We start from the raw sequence: 24,707 nt of genomic DNA, 5'->3' as shown, positions 1-24,707 counted from the left end.
AATTGGCTTATTGCACAAATCTGAACCCCCCCCCCATCCCCCCCCCACCGCCCCTTCCCCCATCACCCGAAACCTATATCTTCCGGTTTTTGATTCCCCTTCCCCTCCATTGGGTAAAATATTCTGTGCATTTACCCTATCATGCGATCTTATCACGTGAACAGGGCATGGTGTAGTCAGAATATCACACGATTAAACTCGAAGGAAACTCATCAGAATTGCATCCATGTACCTGTGTGTGTTAACAGACTAAATTCTCCCAACACAATGCCATCAGCATTCAAAATGTGTCGGAAAGAACTGCAGTTGCTGGTTTAAATCGAAGATAGACACAAAATGCTGGAGTAACTCAGCGGGACAGGCAGCACCTCTGGAGGGAAGAAATGGGGACATTTCGGGCCGAGACTCTTCTTCAGGACCTTCTTCAGAAGAAGAGTCTCGGCCCGAAACGTCACCCATCCCTTCTCTCCAGAGATGCTGCCTGTCCCGCTGAGTTACTCCAGCATTTTGTGTCTATCTTCGCCATCAGCATTCAGTTGTCTGGGCCCGCAATCATAACGAAGGATTAACACCAGCAGAGGAATAAACACAGCAAGCCCACGTGATGAGGATGGTTGAAGAGTTTTATTTGAACACTCAGGTGGATACAAAGACATATTTAGTCATCTACGGTTTAAGCAAATCAAAATTCTACATCATTCACTGTCAAGTTCCATTCTAACACATCATTCACTATCTACTGGCTAGCACACCATTGTCAGAGGGAGAACCACCTCTGAAAGATTCCCTTCACAGGAACCTCATCCGGTGAAACAATCTGCTTTATGTTACTGTCTATTAATTCCGTGGAATTTGCTTGTGGATCTTGTTTCTGGTACAGCTGATAGTTAAGGTTAAAGTACACTTCTGTCGTCAGTACAATTAGTGACCAGGCATCCGGAGCCGTGGGAACATCACTAATGCCCACAAAATAAATATGGTTTCAGTTTCCCCCCCCCCCCCCCCCCCACCCAGAAAGCACAATCTCACTATTCTAACACAGCCAGTCATTAGTATAATCATCAAATAAATAAAAAGACCATTGAAGTTACATGTTGTGCTTCGAACTACACCAAACAGAGGAACACATTGGCTTTATGTTTTTTTTTTAATTTCTAGTCTTGTATTACTTGAAACATATAAGCACTGATATTACAGCCCTAGAAGCTTAATGCACAGAAGATTGATCAGCTTAGGAAACTGCTTAACCACTCTAGCCCCGGCACATTTTAATTCCTTGTTTTCAAACAATGCAAAACCCGATATTATATATTTTTAAAGCTAGAATTTAAATTCCATTTCATCAATGGATTGATCCCAATTTAGCTAGAAGTCAATGGTTTATTTTTGTACCTTAGCGGCATGGAGACATCTTACTCTGTTTAACTTTATTAAGTGCATCATTGATCATTTGAAAGGGCTAGTGTGAGGGTTTGCACGGGCCTCAGAAGGAGTCCATGGCCTTGAACTCACTCAGGGCCTGCACGGGAGAAATGTGCTTCTTCTGGGATCCCCTCCTCACCCTGGTCTGGTACTCTTCGGGCTTCTCTCTCTTCACCAGCGGTTTCTTCTCAGGAGCTTTCATCTTCCAGGACACCACGGGAGAGTTGATGGCCGCCGTGCCGTACATTTTCTGGTACTTGGTGGAAGCCACGTAGGAGGCCTTCACGGTCAGGACCACGGCGTTCATTAGATTCTTGGCGGCCTGGATGAGGGAGGTTGCACTGTCCAACTGTGAAGACAAGGCAGAAGAGAAGATACCATCAGAGCAGTTGATATAACACTGGGTTTAAGAAGAAACTGCAGATGCTGGAAAATCGAAGGTAGACAAAAGTGCTGGAGAAACTCAGCGGGTGCGGCAGCATTTATGGAGCGAAGGAACTAGGCAACGTTTCAGGCCGAAACCCTTCCTCAGACTGATGTAGGATCGGGGGCAGGAAGAAGAAAGGAAGAGGAGGAGCCAGAGGGCTGAGGGAGAGCTGAGAAGGGGAGGAGACAATAAGGGCCTACTGGAAATTGGAGAAGTCAATGTTCATGCCGCTGGAGTGCAAACTGCCCAAGCGGAATATGAGGTGCTGCTCCTCAAATTTCCAGTGGTGCTAACTCTGGGCATGGAGGACACTGGGCCTGAGCTATAGGGAGAGGTTGAGCAGGCTAGAGCTTTATTCCTTGGAGTGCAGGAGGATGAAGGGTGATCTTATTGATGTGTAGTCATAGGTGTAGTGTATAAGATCATGAGAGGAATAGGCAGGGGAAATGCACAGAATCTCTTGCCAAGAGTTGGGGAATCGAGAATTAGAGGACATACGTTTAAGGTGAGGGGAGAAAGATTAAATAGGAACCTGAAGGGTGACTCTTTAACACAAAGGGTGATGGGTGTCTGGAACAAGCTGCTGGCAGAGGTAGTTGAGGCAGGGACTATCCCAACGTTTAAGAAACAGTTAGACAGGTACATGGATAGGACAGGTTTGGAAGGGCATGGACCAAATGCAGGCAGGTAGGACTAGTGTAGATGGGACATGTAGGCTGGTGTGAGCGTCGGGCCGAATGGCCTGCTTTCATGCTGTATGACTCGGCTTTCTATTCACTTCTGAGGAATACGTTTAAATAATTGGTAAGAGTCAAGAGTGGTTAATTGCCATATGTACTGAAACAAAATGATAACATTCTTACTTGCAGCTGCAAAACAGGTCTGTAAACACAGTACTCATTAGATAACATAGAGTCAGCATCATACAACAGGCCCTTCAGACCGACCTGCCCACACCAACCAAGATACCACATCTACACCAGTCCAACCTGCCTGTGTCTGGCCCATATCCCCACTGAACCATTCCTATCCATGTACCTTTTAAAAATTGTTATAGTATCTGCCTCAACTACCCCTCCGGCAGCTTGTTCCATACACCCACCACTTTCTTGTGTGAAAAGGTTGCGCCTCAGTTTCCTATTAAATCTTTCTCCTCTCACCTTAAACCTATGACCTCTGTTTCTTGATTCCCCTACTTTGGGTAAAATACTCTGTGCAGTCACCCTAACTATTCTCCTCATGATCTTATACATAATAAACGTACAAAATAAAACTTCAATAAGAAAAATTCCCCTAATGTTAATGCAATATTAATAAACATCTCAGTGAAAGATATGGACAGTCTTGCGCTTATTTGGCATCTTAGAATGTCCCAGCACATTTTATGGCTAATCCATAAAATGCAGTCACATATGTAATGCAGGAAATGAGGCACAAACAAGCAGCATGATAATGATCAGATCATCCACGACTTATCACACACTCCACAACTAACACACAGTAGCAGCAGCTGGTACCATCTATACGATGCACTGCAGCAAATACCCATGACTCCTAAGACAGAACCTTTCAAACTTTAAGATCATAAGGTCATAAGTGATAGGAGTAGAATTTGGCCATTCGGCCGATCAAGTCTACACCGCCATTCAATAATGGCTGATCTATCTCTCTCTCCAAACCTCAATCTCCTGCCTACTCCCCATATCCTCTGACACCCGTACTAATCAAGAATCTATCTATCGCTGCCTTAAAATATCCACTGACTTGGCCTCCACAGTCCTCTGTGGCAAAGAATTCCACAGATTCACCACCCTCTGACTAAAGCCCACAAACTTTAAGATACCCCATGTGTCATTTATATCTGTTATTGTACCTGCCCAAATTAACTCCCCTGGCAGTTTTTTCGATATACCCACGACCCTCTGTGTGAAAAAGTGGCCTCTCAGATTCCTATTAAAATTTTTGCCTCTCACCTTAAATCTCTGTCCCCCAGTTCTCGATTCCTCTAGGCTGCATAAAATATTCTATTTAACCCTGTCTATTCCCTTCATCATTTTATACATCTTTAGACTTTAGAGATTATAAAAATGATAAAAGATGAACTGCATGCGCTGGTTTAGACCAAAGACAGACACAAAATGGTGAAGTAACTCAATGGGTCAGGCAGCATCCTTTGGTGAAAATGGGCAGGTTCCCTTTTGGGTCAAGTCTTTTCTTTTTCTGAAGATTTCCGACTCGAAAGTCTTCCTATCCATTTTCTCCACATATCGCACGAAACGTCATTCCCTTTATCATGTATCTGTACACTGTGGGTGGCTCGAGTGTAATCACGTGTAGTCTTTCCGCTGCCTGGTTAGCACGCAGCAAATGCTTTTCCCTGTACCTCGGTACACATGACAATAAACAAATCTAAATTAAATCAGCATTTATGATCAGGTCGACAATCCCTCACCTTGGTTATACTTCAGTCATGTATGTATGCCATTGATGAGACCACATGTGGAGCAGAGTGTACAGTAATCATATCTTCATTTAAGGAAGGATATTAATGCATTAGAGGCTTTTCTATTGTAATACCTGGAATGAGTTAGACAATAGACAATAGACGATAGGTGCAGGAGTAGGCCATTTGGCCCTTTGAGCCAGCACCGCCATTCAATGTGATCATGGCTGATCATCCCCAATCAGTACCCCGTTCCTGCCTTCTCCCCTTATCCCCTGACTCTGCTATTTTTAAGAACCCTATCTACTCCTCTCTTGAAAGCATCCAGAGAACCTGCCGCCACCGCCCTCTGAGGCAGAGAATTCCACAGACTCACCACCCTCTGTGAGAAAAAGTGTTTCCTCGTCTCCGTTCTAAATGGCTTACTCCTTATTCTTAAACTGTGGCCTCTGGTTCTGGACTCCCCCAACATCGGGAACATGTTTCCTGCCTCTAGCGTGTCCAAGCCCTTAACAATCTTATATGTTTCAATGAGATACCCTCTCATCCTTCTAAACTCCAGAGTGTACAAGCCCAGCCGCTCCATTCTCTCAGCATATGACAGTCCCGCCATCCTGGGAATTAACCTTGTAAACCTCCGTTGCACTCCCTCAATAGCAAGAATATCCTTCCTCAAATTAGGGGACCAAAACTGCACACAATACTCCAGGTACTCCAGTTGTTATCTTATGAGAAAAAGTTGGACAAATGTTGGGGTGGCATGGTGGCGCAGCGATAGAGTTGCTGCCTTACAGCGCTTTCAGTGCTGGAGACCTGGGTTCGAGTCAGCCTCGATGCTGTCTGCATGGAGTTTGTACGTTCTCCCTGTGACCGCCTGGGTTTTCTCTGAGATTTTCGATTTCCCAACCCACTCCAAAGACTCCAAAGGTTTGCAGGTTAATTGGCTTGGTACGAGTGTAAATTGCCCTGAGTGTGTGTAGGACAGTGTTAGTGTGCGGGGATCGCTGGTCAGTGCGGACTCGGAGGGCCAAAGGGCCTGTTTCCGCGCTGTATCTCTAAATTCAAAGTTGGGTTTAGAAGAGTGGGAGTGGACCAGATTGAAACATATAAGACCCTGAGTGGTACTAACAGCATAGATGTGGACGAGATGTTTTCTGTTTTGGGAAGATCGGAACTAATGGGCCTGTCCCACTTAGGCGACTTTTTAGGTGACTGCAGGAGACTATACGGTCGCCACATGGTCAACACACGTTCGCGCATTCTGGGAACTAGTCGTGGCCTCATTATGGTCGCCACAAATTTTTCAACATGTTAGCGCCGACCAGAATGAAGCTGCCATGGAGAGTAGCGAGAATTCTCGTGCCGTAGGTGGGTCGCCAGGAGGTCCTAGTGGGTCACCAGGAGGTCGAAGGTTGTCGCAGGTTCTCGTAGGTTGTAGCCGGTGCTGACCGGTGAATTTCATTGGCTCATTGGGAGAAAAAAAACATAAGCAGTAGCTTTCAGAACCAAGGATAACTGACCGGTAATGTTAATGTCCGCCAAGCTTCACAGCCGTGTATCTCTGGCTTCTTAAAAGTTGTCTCCACTCCTTCTCCCCCCTTCTCCCCCTCTCACCCGCTCATTTAAAGGACCTACGTGACCCTTCCCGTACACTGTGCTTTCACCGTCTCAATTACAGCCCCAACCTTCCTGTTCATCACGGTGTGTGTCTGAATCACCTTGGCTTTTCACCGTGAATTTCACTCAGACAGCGCTCCCCCCTCCCCCCGCTTGCCCTGTCCCCCGCCTGCATAACTGGCTGGTGAAGGAAGTGATGTGTGTGTGTGTGTGTGTGTGTGTGTGTGTGTGTGTGTGTGTGTGTGTGTGTGTGTGTGTGTGTGTGTGTGTGTGTGTGTGTGTGTGTGTGTGTGTGTGTGTGTGTGTGTGTTCCACTATAACAGTCGCCGTTCCAGTCGCCATTTTTTCAGGCGACTGCCGGCGACTTAACAGTCACCTGAAAAATCGCATAAGGGCGACAGGCCCAAGTGGGTCACAGTTTATCAACAAAGGCTTTTTGGATTCTAATCATATGCCACTTTCAATCTACCCTCTCTAACCTGAAGAAACACTGCCTCAGCATATACCAGGTCAAATGCTCCCAAAATCTTCAACATTTCAATCAGACCATTTCTCATTTTTCTAAAACACCAGTAAGTTTCGGTCAATCCATCCATCCCCCATTGGAAACCTGCCACCCGAACAATCAATCTGGCAAACTGAAGCAACAACAGCTTCGAGGCAAGTACATAGAAATAGACACATTGAAAGCATTTTATTTCAGCCAAGACTCGGCGGTTACTTCAGAAAGGTTGCAAAGGTTATCCACAGTTAAAACTCCAGTAAGCCGAACATTTCCATGCTGGAAAGGATACTGGAGAGGATTCTGAGGGGCAAGATATATATGCAATTGGAAAGACAGGGGTTGATTAAGGAATGTCAGCAGGGTTTTGAGGGAGATCTCACGAATATGATTGAGCTTTTTGAACATAGTACATTGAATAACACAGCACAGGAACTGGCCCTTCAGCCCACAATGGTTGTGCCGAACATGATGTCAAATTAAACTGATCTCATCTGCCAGCACATGATCCTTAGCCCTCTATTCCATTCACTTCCACATGCCTATCTAAAAACCGCTTAAACGCAGAAGAAATTACCATTATGAGGGCAGATGTAGCCTATATAGACTTAAACAAGATAGAAACATAAAAGCATAGAAAATAGGTGCAGGAGTAGGCCATTCGGCCCTTCGAACCAAGCCAGAAACTTAGGAGTAGTCATGGACTCAGACCTGAACTTCAACAGCCACATAAAAACAGTCACAAAGTCAGCCTACTATCACCTAAAGAATATATCAAGGATTAAAGGACTTATGTCTCAGCAGGATTTGGAAAAACTTGTCCATGCATTTATCTTCAGCAGGCTCGACTACTGTAACAGTGTCTTTACAGGTCTCCCTAAAAAGTCGATCAGACAGCTGCAGTTAATTCAGAACGCTGCTGCTCGAGTCCTCACTAAGACCAAAAAAGTAGATCACATTACTCCAGTTCTGAGGTCTTTACACTGGCTTCCTGTCTGTCAAAGAATTGATTTCAAAATACTACTGTTGGTTTACAAAGCACTGAATGGTTTAGGGCCAAAATACATTTCTGATCTTCTGCTTAGCTACGAACCACCCAGACCTCTCAGATCGTCTGGGACAGGTCTGCTCTGTGTCCCCAGAGTCAGAACTAAACATGGAGAGGCAGCATTTAGTTTTTATGCACCACATATCTGGAACAAACTCCCAGAAAACTGCAGGTCTGCTGCAACTCTCAGCTCTTTTAAATCTAGACTGAAGACTTTTCTGTTTGCCGCTGCCTTTCAGTAAACAATACAATTTATTAATTACCTATACTGCACTGTAACTTCTATTCCTGGTTTTATTCTATTTTAAATATTTTATTTGATTGTTTTTAATTTTGTAATTATTTTATCTGAATAATCTAATAATCGTTTTACATCTAAATGTCATTTTATATGTGTTTCTTTCCAATGCTCTTAATGTTTTATGTAAAGCACTTTGAATTACCTTGTTGTTGAAAGGTGCTATACAAATAAACTTGCCTTGCCTTGCCTTGCCTTCGAGCCTGCACCGCCATTCGATATGATCATGGCTGATCATCCAACTCAGTATCCCATCCCTGCCTTCTCTCCATACCCCCTGATCCCTTTAGCCACAAGGGCCACATCTAACTCCCTCTTAAATATAGCCAATGAACTGGCCTCAACTACCTTCTGTGGCAGAGAATTCCACAGATTCACCACTCTCTGTGTGAAAAATGAAATCTATAATAAGGGTGCGGGTGAAGAAGGCTTCTGGCATGTTTGTCTTCATCGTTTTTTTTGTTACCCTGATGTAGGAAAGATGCTGTTAATCTGGAAAGAGTGCAGTGAAGGTTTAAGTGGACATTGCCAGGAATCGAAGTCCAGAGCTACAGGAAGAGGTTTGGCAGGCTAGGGCTTTATGCCATGTAAGCGCAGGAGGTTGTGGAGCGAAGTGGGAGTTAGCTGAGAGGGCCAGGCCTTGTGGAGCAAAAAGGACAAACCTTAAGGAAGGAGCCGAGGAGGAATTTATTTATCCAGAGGGTGGTGAATCTGTGAAAGTTATTGCCACAGATGATGGTGGAGGCCAAGTCATCGAATATTTTTAAAATGGAGATTGATAAATTCCCGATTAGTAAGGGTGTCAAGGTTTACGGGCAGAAGGCAGGAGTCAGATTGAGTGGGAAAAATAGATCAGCCATGATTAAATGGCGGAGCAGACTTGATGAGCTGAATGGCCGAATCCAGCTCCTATGTCTTCAGACGTTCACAGGTTCACAAGTTATAGGAGTAGAATTAGGTCATTCAGCCCACCGCCATTCAATCATGGCTGATCTCTGCCTCCTAATCCCATTTTCCTGCCTTCTTCCCACCACCCTTGACATCCATTCTAATCAATAATTTGTCTAACTCTGCCGTAGAAATACTCACTGACTTGGCCTCCACAGCCCTCTGTGGCAATGAGTTTCACAGATTAACTACCCTCTGACTAAAGAAGTTCCTCCTCACCTCCTTTCTAAAAGAGTGCCCTTTACTTCTGAAGCTACGACCTCTGGCCCTAGACAGTGGTCTAACAATGCACTCGTAGACATCTAGTGTCTACTTATTTAATTATCTACATTCTAAATGTTTATACTTTGGTGTTTACAAGCGTGATACTGTAGCAGGCAGAATGTATGTGATAGCATCATGATAAAGCATTGTTATAGGGCAGAATCTGTACTAAATCACTCTCACACAAAGTGTACAACTCCATTAAGGATTTGAAATTCACTGAAGGTATTCCCATGATCTGAAGGTGAGTCCCCCGTCAGGAATGTGTGGAGGTTTAAACTAATATCTAGAAAATGGGTTGATGCTGGGAAGGTACCGCTTATGTGTTTTGTGTTCGTTATTTTTTAATGCTCTCTTCTCTCTTCTTCTTCTTCTCACATCTCTGATCGCTCTTGGCTCCTGGGGGAGTTTTCACTTGTCGAGGCGTGAATTTGTAGCTGGGATTGAGGAGAGAATGTGCTTCAGTTCGTTTCACTGCTGATGAGTACTGTGTGAAATCAGAGTGGCAGGGAGGAGAATGGTACCCCACAATAGCTCACTTAGGTACACGGAGGCAAAATGCTGGGCAATAGTGAATATAACGATACGATACGATAGAACTTTAAGTATCCAAGGAGGGAAATTGGTCTGCCAACGGTCATAAAACATAAGATACATGAAATATGAAACAAAAGTGATGAGTGGAAAGGATTGGGGATGAGCAAAGATTTGGGAGGATGGGCGGGGGGGTGGGGGGAGGGGAGTCAGTCTACCCTACGACAGATGGGGGAGGAGTTTGATAACTCCTGTGGTGTTCTGTGCTGCATCTTGGTGGAACCAGTGTGCTCCTCAGGTTGACCAGTGCATCACAGAGTCCGGTGCTGAGTCTGAAATGGACTGCAGACTGTTGCTGTCAGCATGATGCCGTTTCCAATTCCTGCTCATAAAGTCATAAGGTCATGAGGAGTAGGAGTAGAATTAGGCCATTCCGACCATCAAGTCTACTCCGCCATTCAATCATGACTGATCTATCTCTCCCTCCTAACCCCATTCTCCTGCCTTCTCCCCATCTCTGACACCCGTACTGATCAAGAATCTCTCTATCTCTGCTTTAAAAATATCCACTGACGTGGCCTTCACAGCCTTCTGTGGCAAAGAATTCCACAAATTCACCACTCTTTGACTAAAGAAATTGCTCCTTCTGGTGCCTAGTCACCTGTCTATTTTTCTGCACTAGTATCTTAGAGTCATAGTCAGACAACACGGAAACAGACCCTTCGGCCTAACAATGCCATCGGTGGCACAATGGCACAGACGTGTTTAGCTGTCTTCCATCGCCAGAGATCCGGGCTTGACCTTGACTTGGATTGGCAGATGGTGATTGAAAGATGAATCTACAATGAATCTCCTCCACCTGGATCCACCTGTCATTTTCTAGCTCCTGTCCACCCCTCCATGTCCTTTTTTATACTGACTATCTCCTCACCACTCTTTCAGTCCAGATGAAGGGTCGTGACCCAAACGTTTGACTATTCATTTCCCTCCATAGACTCTGCTTGACCCGCTGAGTTCCTCCAGCAGTTGGATTTTTGCCTCACTTTACTGGAGATTCATGGGTTGGAAATCTGGAGGACAAACACTTTCAATTGCTTTATGAATGTTGATTCCTTTAATTTTAAGTCACCCTTCCATTCCCTTTCTCTCTGCCCCTCCCCCACCCTAGTCCTCCTGCCGGTTCCATTGTTCGCATCCATACATCCCCTCATTATCACCTCTTCCACAGCCAACAATGGACCATTGTGGGCTCAACCTTTCCTTGGTCATCGATGCCAGCTCTGATTTGTTCTGAACCTTTTTATACCACTAGTTTCCTTCCCCCTAACCCTCAGTCTGAAGAAGGGTCTCGAACCGAAACGTCACCTATTCCTTTTCTCCAGGGATGCTGCCTTTACCCAGTGAATTACTCCAGCCTTTTGTGCCTATCAGCAGTTCCGTCCTAAGCATTGTATTATATATTGTAATTATATTTTAACATTTTAACTAAATTCTATATTTCTCAAAAGGCTTGTTTTTGGTTAATTTTTGAATACCATTTTAATAATATTTAATTTTCTTAGTCTATCCGTGGCTGTGAAGATCCAGTCCAGAGATTCAGTTCAGATATCCTGAGCCAGTGGGCATTTGGTCATCGCTGAGGTTCATGTCACTGAGCCACCCTTAATACATTTTTGTCCTTGGTTTTATAAAGATGTTTCAACTTGAATGTGAAGTTTTTATTTATTCTGGGAATGTGGGCAATGTCAATGACTGATGGTTGATAAACACACAATGGACCAGAGGGCAGATGACTGCTGTATGGCTTCATGAGTCTATGACCTTTTCCTTAATCTCCACTTGATCCAAGAGCACTGAACCAACCATGGTGTAATTCTGAAGTCACATATTGGCAGGACAAATTTGCCTTACTGTTAGGCCATTGGCGAATTGCTTGCGTTTTTAACCAGACGTACTCATCATTATTTATATCTCCTCGTTGCTGGTCAACTAATAATTGATTTTGCTTGTTTTAGTTCCACAGCTCACTAGAATGAGAATTCATAAGTGATAAGAGCAGTATTAGGTAATTTGGCTCAACTAGTTCAAGTTCAAGTTCAAGTTAGTTTATTGTCATGTGTCCCTGTATAGGACAATGAAATTCTTGCTTTGCTTAAGCACACAGAAAATAGTAGGCATTTACTACAAAACAGATAAATGTGTCCATATACCATGATATAAATATATACACACATGAATAAATAAACTGATAGTGCAAATAACAGAAAGTGGTTGGTAATAATCAGAGTTTTGTCCGAGCCAGGTTTAATAGCCTGATGGCTGAGGGGAAGTAACTATTCCTGAACCTGGTTGTTGCAGTCTTCAGGCTCCTGTACCTTCTACCTGAAGGTAGCAGGGAGATGAGTGTGTGGCCAGGATGGTGTGGGTCTTTGATGATACTGCCAGCCTTTTTGAGGCAGCGACTGCGATAAATCCCCTCGATGGAAGGAAGGTCAGAGCCGATGATGGACTGGGCAGTGTTTACTACTTTTTGTAGTCTTTTCCTTTCCAGGGCGCTCAAATTGCCGAACCAAGCCACGATGCAACCGGTCAGTCTACTCTGCCGTTCAATCATGGCTGATCTATCCTTCCCTCCACACCACCCTCTGACTAAAGAAAATCATCCTCATCTCCTTACTAAAGGAAAGTCCTTTAATTCTGAGGCTATGACCTCAGGCCCTAGACTCTCCCACTAGTAGAAACATCCTCTCCACGTCCACTCTCTCCAGGCCTTTCACTATTAGGTACGTTTTAATCAGGTCCTCGCTTCACATATTCAGTTTGTTAATCATTAGGTTTTTGATCTTATAATTGCCCAGGACAATGCAAGGGAAAGAGAAATATGAGCAGAGATTGTTTCTGGGATAAGATTACATATTATTCGCAAGGTCTACATTTAGGTGTAGGTTTATTATTGTCACGTGTAACGAGGTGCAGTGACAAGTCTGATGAAGGCTTCTGACCTAAAAATGTCTTCTATTCATGTGTAGGAAGTAACTGCAGATGCCAGTAAACCAATGATAGACACAAAGCTGGAGTAACTCAACAGGTCAGACAACATCTCTGGATTGCAGGAATAGTTTTGTGTCAAGACCCTTCTTCAGACGTTCTCTTATTCATGTTCTCCAGACAGGCTGCCTGATCCACTGATTTACTCCAGCATTTTGTATCCTTTTATGTAAATTTGCAAGTGCATCTCACCAAGGAGGAGGACATGGTGATGAGTGAGATCAGTGTAGAGAACATGCAAGGGTAGCTGGAGATTAAGAGGGATTAAAAAGGCAAGGGATTAAGAAAGAGGTGTTTTTAGACATACCTGGCCTTCGGCCCACCGAGAATATGGTGAATATAAAGAAGGATAATAAATGCTTCTTTAGGTATGTGAAGAGAAAAACATGGTTAAGGCCAAAGTTGGACCCTTGAAGACCGAAAAAGGTGAATTTATTATGGGGATCAAGGAAATGGCAGATGAGTTGAACAGGTACTTTGGATCCGTCTTCACTAAGGAGGACACAAACAATTTTCCTGATATAGTAGTGGCCAGAGGATCTGGGGTGACGGAGGAACTGAAGGAAATCCACATTAGGCAGGAAATGGTGTTGGATAGACTGATGGGACTGAAGGCTGATAAATCCCCAGGGCCCGATGGTCTGAATCCCAGGGTACTTAAGGAAGTAGCTCTAGACATTGTGGAGGCATTGGTGATAATTTTCCAATGTTCTATAGACTCAGGATCAGTTCCTGTGGATTAGAGGGTAGCTAATGTTATCCCACTTTTTAAGAAAGGTGCGAGAGAGAAAACAGGGAATTATAGACCAGTTAGCCTGGCATCAGTGGTGGGGAAGCTGCTGGAGTCAATTATAAAAGATGAGATAGCCGCACATTTGGATAGCAGTAACAGGATCAGTCCGAGTCAGCATGAATTTACAAAGGGGAAATCATGCTTGACTGATCTTCTGGAATTTCTTGAGGATGTAACTAGGAAAATGGACAAGGGAGAGCCAGTGGATGTAGTGGACTTTCAGAAAGCATTTGATAAGGTTCCACATAGGAGATTAGTGGGCAAAATTAGAGCACATGGTATTGGGGGTAGAGTGCTGACATGGATAGAAAATTGGTTGGCAGACAGGAAACAAAGAGTAGGAATTAAAGGGTCTCTTTCAGAATGGCAGGCAGTGACGTGGCGTACTGCAAGGTTCGGTGCTGGGACCGCAGCTATTTACAATATACATTAATGATTTGGATGAAGGGATTCAAAGTAACATTAGCAAATTTGCAGATGACACAAAACTGGGTGGAAGTGTGAGCTGTGAGGAGGATGCTAGGAGAATGCAGGGTGACTTGGACAGGTAGGGGGAGTGGGCAGATGCATGGCAGATGAAGTTTAATGTGGATAAATGTGAGGCTATCCACTATGGTATCAAAAACCGAAACATAGAAACATAGAAAATAGGTGCAGGAGTAGGCCATTCGGCCCTTCGAGCCTGCACCGCCATTCAATATGATCATGGCTGATCATCCAACTCAGTATCCCGTACCTGCCTTCTCTCCATACCCCCTGATCCCTTTAACCACAAGGGCCACATCTAACTCCCTCTTAAATATAGCCAATTAACTGGCCTCAACTACCTTCTGTGGCAGAGAGTTCCAGAGATTCACCACTCTCTGTGTGAAAAATGTTTTTCTCATCTCGGTCCTAAAGGATTTCCCCTCTATCCTTAAGCTGTGACCCCTTGTCCTGGACTTCCCCAACATCAGGAACAATCTTCCTGCATCTAGCCTGTCCAACCCCTTAATAATTTTGTAGGTTTCTATAAGATCCCCCCTCAATCTCCTAAACTCTAGCGAGTACAAGCTGAGTCTATCCAGTCTTTCTTCATATGAAAGTCCTGACATCCCAGTCTGGTGAACCTTCTCTGCACTCCCTCTATTGCAATAATGTCCTCCCTCAGATTTGCAGACCAAAACTGTATGCAATACTCCAGGTGTGGTCTCACCAAGACCCTGTACAACTGCAGTAGAACCTCCCTGCTCCTATACTCAAATCCTTCTGCTATGAATGCTAACATACCATTCGCTTTCTTACTATCTTAATCTGCTTAAAGGCAGATTACGAGCTAAATTGCGTCAAGGGAAAAGGGGAAGTACAACGGGATCTGGGGTCCTTGTTCATCAGTCTATGAAAGTAAGCATGCAGGTACAGCAGGCAGTGACGAAAGCGAATGGCATGTTAGCCTTTATAACAAGAGGAGTTGAGTATAGGAGCAAAGAGGTCCTTCTGTAGTTGTACAGGGCCTTAGTGAGACCACACCTGGAGTATTGTGTGCAGTTTTGGTCCCCTAATTTCAGGAAGGAAATTCTTGCTATTGAGGGAGTACAGCGTAGGTTTACAAGGTTAATTTCTGGGATGGCAGGACTGCCATATGCTGAGAGAATGGCGCGGCTGGCTTGTACACTCTGGAGTTTAGAAGGATGAGAGGGTATCTTATTGAAACATATAAGATTGTTAAGGGCTTGGACACGCTAGAGGCAGGAAACATGTTCCCGATATTGGGGGAGTCCAGAACCAGGGGCCACAGTTTAAAAATAAGGGGTAAGCCATTTAGAACGGAGATGAGGAAACACTTTTTCTCACAGAGAGTTGTAAGTTTGTGGAATTCTCCGCCTCAGAGGGCGGGGGAGGCCGGTTCTCTGGATACTTTCAAAAGCTAGATATGGCTCTTACAGATAGCAGAGTCAGGGGATATGGGGAGAAGGCAGGAACGGGCTACTGATGATCAGCCATGATCACATTGAATGGCCGTGCTGGCTCGAAGGGCCGAATGGCCTACTCCTGCACCTATTGTCTATTATCTATTGAGTCCACACCGATCATCGATCACCCGTTCACACTAGTCTTATTTTATCCTTCTTTCTCATCCACTCCTTACAGTCGGGCAATTTACAGAATACAATCAACCTATCAACCCGTACGACTTTGAGATGTGGGAGTAGACTAGAACACCTGCAGGAAACCCATGTGGTCACAGGCAGAACCTGCAAACTCCACACAGACGGCACCCGAGGTCAGGATGGAATCTGGGTCTCTGGCGCCATGAGGCAGCAGCTCTTGATGGGCTGAATGGCCTAATTTTGCTCCTATCACTTATGACATAATGACCTTATGACCTCTATAAGATGCACCACTGCTGCGCAAGCATTAAGTTGGATAAATCTGTAGGACCCAATGGGATCTATCCCAGGTTATTGAGAGAGGCAAGAGAGGAGGTTACAGACGCCTTGATAAAGTTCTTCACATCTTCTCTAGCTATGGGTGAGGTCCTGGGGGACTGGAAGATAGCTAACGTTGTTCATTTATTTAAGAAAGAAAGTAGAGAATCCAGGGAATTATAGGGCGATGAGCCTCAAGTCAGTAGAAGGGAAGATATTGGAGAGGATTCTCTGTGATAGGATTTACTCTTATTTGTAAGAGAATGGGTTAATTAGGACTATTTATGGTTTTGAACACAGCAGATACTGTCTTTCCAAATGATCAAGAGTTTTGAGAAGATGATGAGGATGATCAATAATGGTAGGGAGGTGGATGTTGTCCACATGGAATTTAGTAAGGCATTTAGAAACATAGAAACATAGAAAATAGGTGCAGGAGTAGGCCATTCGGCCCCTCGAGCCTGCACCGCCATTCGATATGATCATGGCTGATCATCCAACTCAGTATCCCATCCCTGCCTTCTCTCCATACCCCCTGATCCCTCTTAAATATAGCCAATGAACTGGCCTCAACTACCTTCTGTGGCAGAGAATTCCACAGATTCACCACTCTCTGTGTTAAAAATGATTTTCTCATCTCGGTCCATAAAGACTTCCCTCTTATCCTTAAACTGTGACCCCTAGTTCTGGACTTCCCCAACATCGGGAATAATCTTCCTGCATCTAGCCTGTCCAACCCCTGAAGAATTTTGTAAGTTTCTATAAGATCCCCCCTCAATCTTCTGAATTCTAGCGTGTACAAGCCGAGTCTATCCAGTCTTTCTTCATTTGAAAGTCCTGCCATCCCAGGAATCAGTCTGGTGCACCTTCTCTGTACTCCCTCTATGGCAAGAATGTCTTTCCTCAGGTTGGGAGACCAAAACTGTACGCAATACTCCAGGTGTGGTCTCACCAAGACCCTGTACAACTGCAGTAGAACCTTCCCGCTCTTATACTCAAATCCTTTTGCTATGAATGCTAACATACCATTTGCTTTCTTCACTGCCTGCTGCACCTGCATGCCTACTTTCAATGACTGGTGTACCATGACACCCAGGTCTCGTTGCATCTCCCCTTTTCCTAATCGGCCACCATTCAGATAACAGTCTACTTTGCTGTTTTTGCACCAAAGTGGATAACCTCACATTTATCCACATTATACTGCATCTGCCATGCATTTGCCCACTCACCCAGCCTATCCAAGTCACCTTGCAGCCTCCTAGCATCCTCCTCACAGCTAACACTGCCCCCCAGCTTCGTGTCATCCGCAAACTTGGAGATGTTGCATTCAATTCCCTCATCCAGATCATTAATATATATTGTAAATAGCCTTGCGGTACCCCACTAGTCACTGCCTGCCATTCTGAAAATCCACTCTACTAGTTACATCCTCGAAAAATTCTATAAGATTCGTCAGACATGATTTACCTTTCATAAATCCATGCTGACTTTGTCCAATGAATTCACCACTTTCCAAATGTGCTGCTATCCCATCTTTAATAACTGACTCCCGAATTTTCCCCACCACCGATGTTAGACTAACCGGTCTGTAATTCCCCGTTTTCTCTCTCCCTCCCTTTTTAAAAAGCGGGGTTACATTAGCTACCCTCCAGTCCTCAGGAACTACTCCAGAATCTAAAGAGTTTTGAAAAATTATCACTAATGCATCCACTATTTCTGGGGCTACTTCCTTAAGTACTCTGGGATGCAACTTATCTGGCCCTGGGGATTTATCGGCCTTTAATCCATTCAATTTACCTAACACCACTTCCCGGCTAACCTGGATTTCACTCAGTTCCTCCATCTCATTAAACCCCCGGTCCCTTGCTATTTCCAGCAGATTATTTATGTCTTCCTTAGTGAAGACAGAACCAAAGTAGTTATTCAATTGGTCTGCCATGTCCTTGTTCCCCATGATCAATTCGCCTGTTTCTGACTGCAAGGGGCCTACATTTGTTTTAACTAATCTTTTCCTCTTCACATATCTATAAAAACTTTTGCAGTCAGTTTTTATGTTCCCTGCCAGTTTTCTTTCATAATCTATTGAAAGAAAACTGGCATTTGATAAAATCCCCCATTATAGGCTGATCCAGAAGATTAAGATACATGGTATTAACACTGACTTGGTCAGAAGTGGTTTATTGATAGAAGACTGAAGGGGTGTAGTGGAAGAACAATATTCAGGATGGAGGTCTGTGAACAGTGTGGTTCCGCGGGGATCTGTGCTGGGACCGCTACTGTTTGTGATATATATATAAACGACTTGGACGTAAACATAGATAGATTCGTTCCTTTATGACAGATGACAACAAGATTGCTGGGGTAGACACAAAATGCTGGAGTAACTCAGCGGGTGAAGTCTGAAGTCTGAAGAAGGGTCTCAAGCTGAAACGTCACCCATTCCTTCTCTCCTGAGTTGCTGCCTCACCCGCTGAGTTACTCCAGCATTTTGTGTCTACCTTCGATTTAAACCAGCATCTGCAGTTCTTTCTTAAGGGCCTGTCCCACTTTCACGACCTAATTCACGACCTTTTTTACTCGTGGACATTTTTCATCATGTTGAAAAAACGCCCCGACCTACTTGATGCCACGGGTACCTACGACTAGCATCACTATCTGCTACGACCTACCTACAACCTCCTACGACCATGCTGCGAGTATGAGTCAAGGGCAAACTCGGCAGAGGTCGTGAATTAGGTCGTGAAAGTGGGACAGGCCCTTTACACTAGTTTGCTGGAGTCACGGACTGTGAGGAAGGAAGTGAAAGTGTACAGCAGGATATAGACCAGCTACAGAAATTGATGGACAAATGGCAGATGGACCTTAATATGATAAAGTGTGTGGTATCTCACTTCGGGAGATTGAAGGTAATGGAAAAGGATTTGAGTATAGGAGCTGGGAGGTTCTACTGCAGTTGTACAGGGTCTTGGTGAGACCACATCTGGAGTACTGCGTACAGTTTTGGTCTCCTAATCTGAGGAAAGACATTCTTGCCGTAGAGGGAGTACAGAGAAGGTTCACCAGACTGATTCCTGGGATGTCAGGACTTTCGTATGAAGAAAGACTGGATAGACTCGGCTTGTACTCGCTAGAATTTAGAAGATTGAGGGGGGATCTTATAGAAACTTACAAAATTCTTAAGGGGTTGGACAGGCTAGATGCAGGAAGATTGTTCCCGATGCTGGGGAAGTCCAGAACAAGGGGTCACAGTTTAAGAATAAAGGGGAAATCGTTTAGGACCGAGATGAGAAAAACATTTTTCACCCACAGAATGGTGAATCTCTGGAATTCTCTGCCACATAATGTAGTCGAGGCCAGTTCATTGGCTATATTTAAGAGGGAGTTAGATGTGGCCCTTGTGGCTAAGGGGATCAGGGGTTATGGAGAGAAAGCAGGTACAGGATACTGAGTTGGATGATCAGCCATGATCATATTGAATTGCGGTGCTGGCTCGAAGGGCCGAATGGCCTACTCCTGCACCTATATTCTATGTTTCTATGAAAAATATACAATTAATGGCATGGCCCTTAATGGTAGTGCTGCACAGAGGAATCTGGGTTTCCAAGTCCATACCTCTCTGCAAGTTGCAATACAAGTAGATGGAGTGGTAAAGAAGGCATATGGTATGCTTGCTTTCATAGATCAGGGCTTTATTTAGTTTAGTTAAGAGATACAGTGAGGAAACAGGCCCTTCGGCCCACCGACTCCAAGCCGATCAGCGACACTGGCATATCAACACTATCCTGCACACAAGAGACAATTTACATTTATACCAAGCCAATTAACCTACAAACCTGTACGTCAAGATCACATTGAATGGTGGTGCTGCCTCGAAGGGCCGAATGGCCTACTCCTGCACCTATCGTCTATTGTCTATTGTCTTTGGAGTGGGGGAGGAAACAAAAAACCCACGCGGTCCCGGGGAGAATATACAAACTCAGTACAGACAGTATAATACAAACAAAGTTAATGGAGATGTGCGAAGCAAGAGTTTTTTATACAGAGAGTGATGAATGCCTGGGAAGCGCTGCTGTGGGTGGTGGTTGAGGCAAATACTAGAGTGGCATTTAAGAGACTTTTGAATAGGATAAACAGGAGGGATATGGAATATATGCAAGCGGATAGGTTTTGGAATCATGTTCCGTGCTCACATTATGGGCTGAAGGACCAGTTCTTGTGCTGCACTCTTCTATGTGACACTGGTTGGGTCTTTGTGGCAGTGAATTTTACACTTTAGAGTTAATAATAATAATAATAAATTTTATTTATGGGCGCCTTTCAAGAGTCTCAAGGACACCTTACAAAAATTTAGCAGGTAGAGGAAAAACATGTAAGGGGAATGAAATAAATAGTAGAGACATGACTAGTACACAAAGTAAAGACAGAATTCAATACAAAACACAATATGAGGCAATTAATGCACAGATGAAAAGGGAGAGGGACGTGGGGCTAAGGATAGGCAGAGGTGAAGATATGGGTCTTGAGGCGGGACTGGAAGATGGTGAGGGACACAGAATTGCGGATCAGTTGGGGGAGGGAGTTCCAGAGCCTGGGAGCTGCCCTGGAGAAGGCTCTGTCCCCAAAACTGCGGAGGTTGGACTTGTGGATGGAGAGGAGACCGGCTGATGTGGATCTGAGGGACAGTGAGGGTTGGTAGGGGGAGAGGAGGTCAGTGAGATATGGGGGGGCCAGATGGTGGAGGGCTTTGTAGGTGAGGATCAGGATTTTGTAGTTGATCCGGTGGGAGATGGGAAGCCAGTGAAGTTGTTTGAGGACTGGAGTGATGTGATGCCAGGATTTGGTGTGGGTAATGAGTCGGGCGGCTGCGTTCTGGACCAGTTGGAGTCGGTTGATGTAGGTGGAGCTGATGCCAAGGAGAAGTGAGTTGCAGTAGTCCAGTCGGGAGGAGATGAAGGCATGGATGTGTCTTTCAGTAGCGGGAGGTGTGAGAGAGGGTCTGAGTTTGGCGATGTTGCGGAGATGAAAGTAGGAGGTTTTAATGACATGGCGGATGTGAGGCTCAAGGGAGAGGGTGGAATCAAATATCACGCCAAGGTTGCGGGCCTGGGGAGATGGGGAGACAGTGGTGCCGTCGATGGTGAGAGTGGGGTTATTGATTTTGCTGAGTGTGGCTTTGGAGCCTATGAGGAGGAATTCTGTCTTATCGCTGTTGAGTTTGAGGAAATTATGTTGCATCCAGGTTTTTAGAGTTGCAGTGTGGAAACAGGCCCTTTGGCCCACTCACTCCGCATGGACCAGCGATCACCCCGTACTCGAGTGCCATCCTACACCCCACGGACAATTTATAATTTTTTTACAGAAATTATTGAACCTACAGACCAGCAGGCCTTTGGGATGTGGGAGGAAACCGGAATGCCCAAAGATAACCCACGTTATTACAGGGAGAATGTGCAAACTCCAGTACAGGCAGCACTTGTATTCAGGAACTAACCCAGCTCTCTGGCGCTGAAAGGCAGCAACTCTACCGCTGCGCCACACTGCTGCCCACCAGTGGGAGAGGATGGGGACACAAAAAGGTGGACTACCTCAGCATGTCAGACAGCATCTCTGGAAAAAAAGAATAGATGACATTTTGGTTCGAGATCCTTCTTCGGACTGGGAGTCATGGGTAAGAGAAACAAGAGATATAGACGGTGATAGAGAGACATATATAACAGATGAATGAAAGATATGCAAAAAAGTATGGATGATAAAGGATACAGGCCATTGTTCACTGTGGACTAGGTGAAAATGTGTCACAGACAATGAAACTCACCAGGACGACATTGAAACTAGTACAACGACAAGTGTGGGACAGGGACGGAGAGTGAGGGGATGCAAGGGTTACTTGAAGTTAGAGAAATCAATATTCATACCACTGGGTTGTAAGCTACTCAAGTGAAATTTAGGGATGGGAGAGGATGGAGAACTTTCTTAATTTGTATGGATCAAAGCTGCAGCCACTTATGCTTGTAGGGCCTCCCGAAATCAGTTTCACTGGGGACCTATTCAGCTTGCAGGGAGGGGAATATGATCCCATTAACCTCGGCAGAGTTTGCACCAAGCCTCTGAGGTGAGCAACCAGTGCCAGAGCCAGAAGCAATTATACTAATAGCATGATTGCATGAAACTCTTTGATCATTTTGTGGTATTAAAGAAGGCACAGTTGCAAAACAAAAACTACAGAACAAGACACAATTGCAATCAAACTTAAAGCAACTTTGTGCTTAGAAGGTGTGTTTGATTGTTGTGGAACTCCAAACTCTGAAGACACAAAGAACTGGATGGAGTGGATGTGGAGAGAATGTTTCCACTAGTGAGAGGGTCCATGACTAGAGGCCATGACCTCAGAATTAAAGGAAGTTTCTATGGGATGTAATGTTAAAATTGTACAAGGCATTGGTGAGGCCAATTCTGGAGTATGGTGTACAATTTTGGTCGCCTAATTATAGGAAGGATGTCAACAAAATAGAGAGAGTACAGAGGAGATTTACTAGAATGTTGCCTGGGTTTTAGCAACTAAGTTACAGAGAAAGGTTGAACAAGTTAGGTCTTTATTCTTTGGAGCGTAGAAGGTTAAGGGGGGACTTGATAGAGGTCTTTAAAATGATGAGAGGGATAGACAGAGTTGACGTGGATAAGCTTTTCCCATTGAGAGTAGGGAAGATTCAAACAAGAGTTCATGACTTGAGAATTAAGGGGCAGAAGTTTAGGGGTAACATGAGGGGGAACTTCTTTACTCAGAGAGTGGTAGCTGTGTGGAATGAGCTTCCAGTGGAAGTGGTGGAGGCAGGTTCGATTTTATCATTTAAAAATAAATTGGATAGTTATATGGACGGGAAAGGAATGGAGGGTTATGGTCTGAGTGCAGGTAGATGGGACTAGGGGAGAATAAGTGTTTGGCACGGACTAGAAGGGCCGAGTTGGCCTGTTTCCGTGCTGTAATTGTTATATGGTTATATGGTTATATGAGATGAGGAGGAATTTCTTTAATCAGAGGTTGGTGAATCTGTGGAATTCATTAACACAGAAGGCTGTGGGGGCCAAGTCAGTGAATAGTTTAAAGGCAGAGATAGATAGATTTTTGATTAGTATGGGTGTCAGGGGTTATGGGGAGAAGGCAGGAGAATGGGATTAAGATAGATCATGCATGATTGAATGGCGAAGTAGACTCGAATGGTCTAATTCTGCTCCTATCACTTACGGACATGAACTGCAGATGCTGCTATCTTGCATAGAGCAGAAAGTGCTGGAGTAACTCAGCGGGTCAGGCAGCATTTTTGGAAGACCTAGACAGATGATATTTCTAGTTGGGACCATTCAGACACAAGGATCTGCAGATCATGTCCTCCAGATGCTGCCTAACCATGAAACATTATACATATACAGGCATTACACATTCTCCCTGTGACCGCGCGGGATTTCTCCGGGTGCTCCGGTTTGCTCCCACATTCACAAAACGTTGTAGGTTTGTACGTTAATTGGTTTCAGTAAATTGCCCCAAGGTGAAGGCTGTGAAATTGGGAAAACACAGAACTAGTTTCCAGCTGATTAATGGTTGGCGTGGATTCGGTGGGCCAGAGGCCCTGTTTCCACGCTGTATCTTTATACGGAAGGAAACAAAATAGGTGTAAATAAGTGGTTAAAGGTCAGCATGGACTCAGTGGGCCGAATGGCCTGCTCCTGTGTTGCATCATAGTCATAGAGTCGTACAGTGTGGAAACAGGCCCTTCGGTCCAATGTGCCCAGACTGGCCAACATGTCCCAGCTACACTCGTTCCACCTGCCTGCATTTGGCCCACAGCCATCCAGACCTGTCCTGTCCGTGCATCCTTCTATGACTCTATGTGGAGCCTGCACCAGAAGGATTAGAGGCTGCTCCATTACAGTGAAGCTTTGCAACAGTGGCTTCTTTTTCACCCTGGCAACCATACATTTCTTCACCCTGGCAATCGTCCATCCTTCGTCATGGCAATCATCCATCTCTCAACCTGGCAGCGATCCATTCTTCAACGTGGCAACCAGCCAACCTGCATGATGGCAACCACCCACCCTACACTTGGCAAACGCCACTATCATTCCGACAAGACACCATTCTCCTCTGGCAAAGACTCATTATTTTTCAACCCAGCAACCTGTGATTCTTCATCTTTCATCCTAAAACCACCCACTTTTCACACCAACAGCTCCCTATCAGTCACACCAATGATCACCTATTCTACACCCCAGCTATCTACTATCCAACCTCGGTAATCTTGCATTCAGTGGATTAGTGGATATTTTTAAGGCAGAGATACATAGATTCTTGATAAGTACGGGTGTCAGAGGTTAGACAATAAACAACAGACAATAGGTGCTGGAGCAGGCCATTTGGCCCTTCAAGCCAGCACCGTCATTCAATGTGATCATGGCTGATCATTCCCAATCAGTACCCCGTTCCTGCCTTCTCCCCATATCCCCTGACTCTGCTATTTTTAAGAGCCCCATCTAGCTCTCTCTTGAAAGTATCCAGAGTTTGCCCAGAGTAGAAGAATCGAGAACCAGAGGACATAGATTTGTGAATGGAGAAAGATTTAATATGAATCTGAGGGGTAACTTTTTCACACAAAAGGGTATCGGGTGTATGGAACGAGCTGCCAGAGGAGGTAGTTGAGCCAGGGACTATTAGACAGGTGCATGGATGGGACTTAGAGAGGGATGGGCCAAACGTAGACAGGTGGCCCTAGTGTAGCTGGGTCATGCTGGTCGGTGAGGGCAAGCTGGGCCGTTGGACCAGTTTCCACTCTGCATGACTCTATGACACCCATTGATCATTTCAGCAACCACACACCCTTGCAAACACTGTTCATTGCCCAATGACTTGCCACACCTCATAGAGCCAGTCATTGAGCTATACAGCTCAGAAATAGGGCCTTT

At 44.8% G+C, this 24,707-nt stretch overlaps 1 protein-coding gene across 1 annotated transcript in view; it reads right to left on the bottom strand.

Moving 5' to 3' along the window:
* Window positions 1-605: 605 nt before the first annotated feature.
* LOC116970170 (catenin alpha-2-like) overlaps window positions 606-24,707 on the bottom strand; it is a 161,427-nt gene continuing 137,325 nt past the window's right edge. Inside the window, exon 3 of the mRNA XM_033016875.1 lies at window positions 606-1,771. Within this exon, the coding sequence (XP_032872766.1) occupies window positions 1,484-1,771 (288 nt within the window). The 3' untranslated portion in view covers window positions 606-1,483. The remainder of the gene's footprint in view (window positions 1,772-24,707) is intronic.

This window comes from Amblyraja radiata, unplaced genomic scaffold (genome assembly GCF_010909765.2).
Source record: "Amblyraja radiata isolate CabotCenter1 unplaced genomic scaffold, sAmbRad1.1.pri scaffold_5_ctg1, whole genome shotgun sequence".
In the NCBI taxonomy this organism is placed as follows: Eukaryota; Metazoa; Chordata; class Chondrichthyes; order Rajiformes; family Rajidae; genus Amblyraja; species Amblyraja radiata.
Note: the sequence above shows the minus strand (reverse complement) of the source record. Positions and strands in the feature narration are given on the sequence as shown.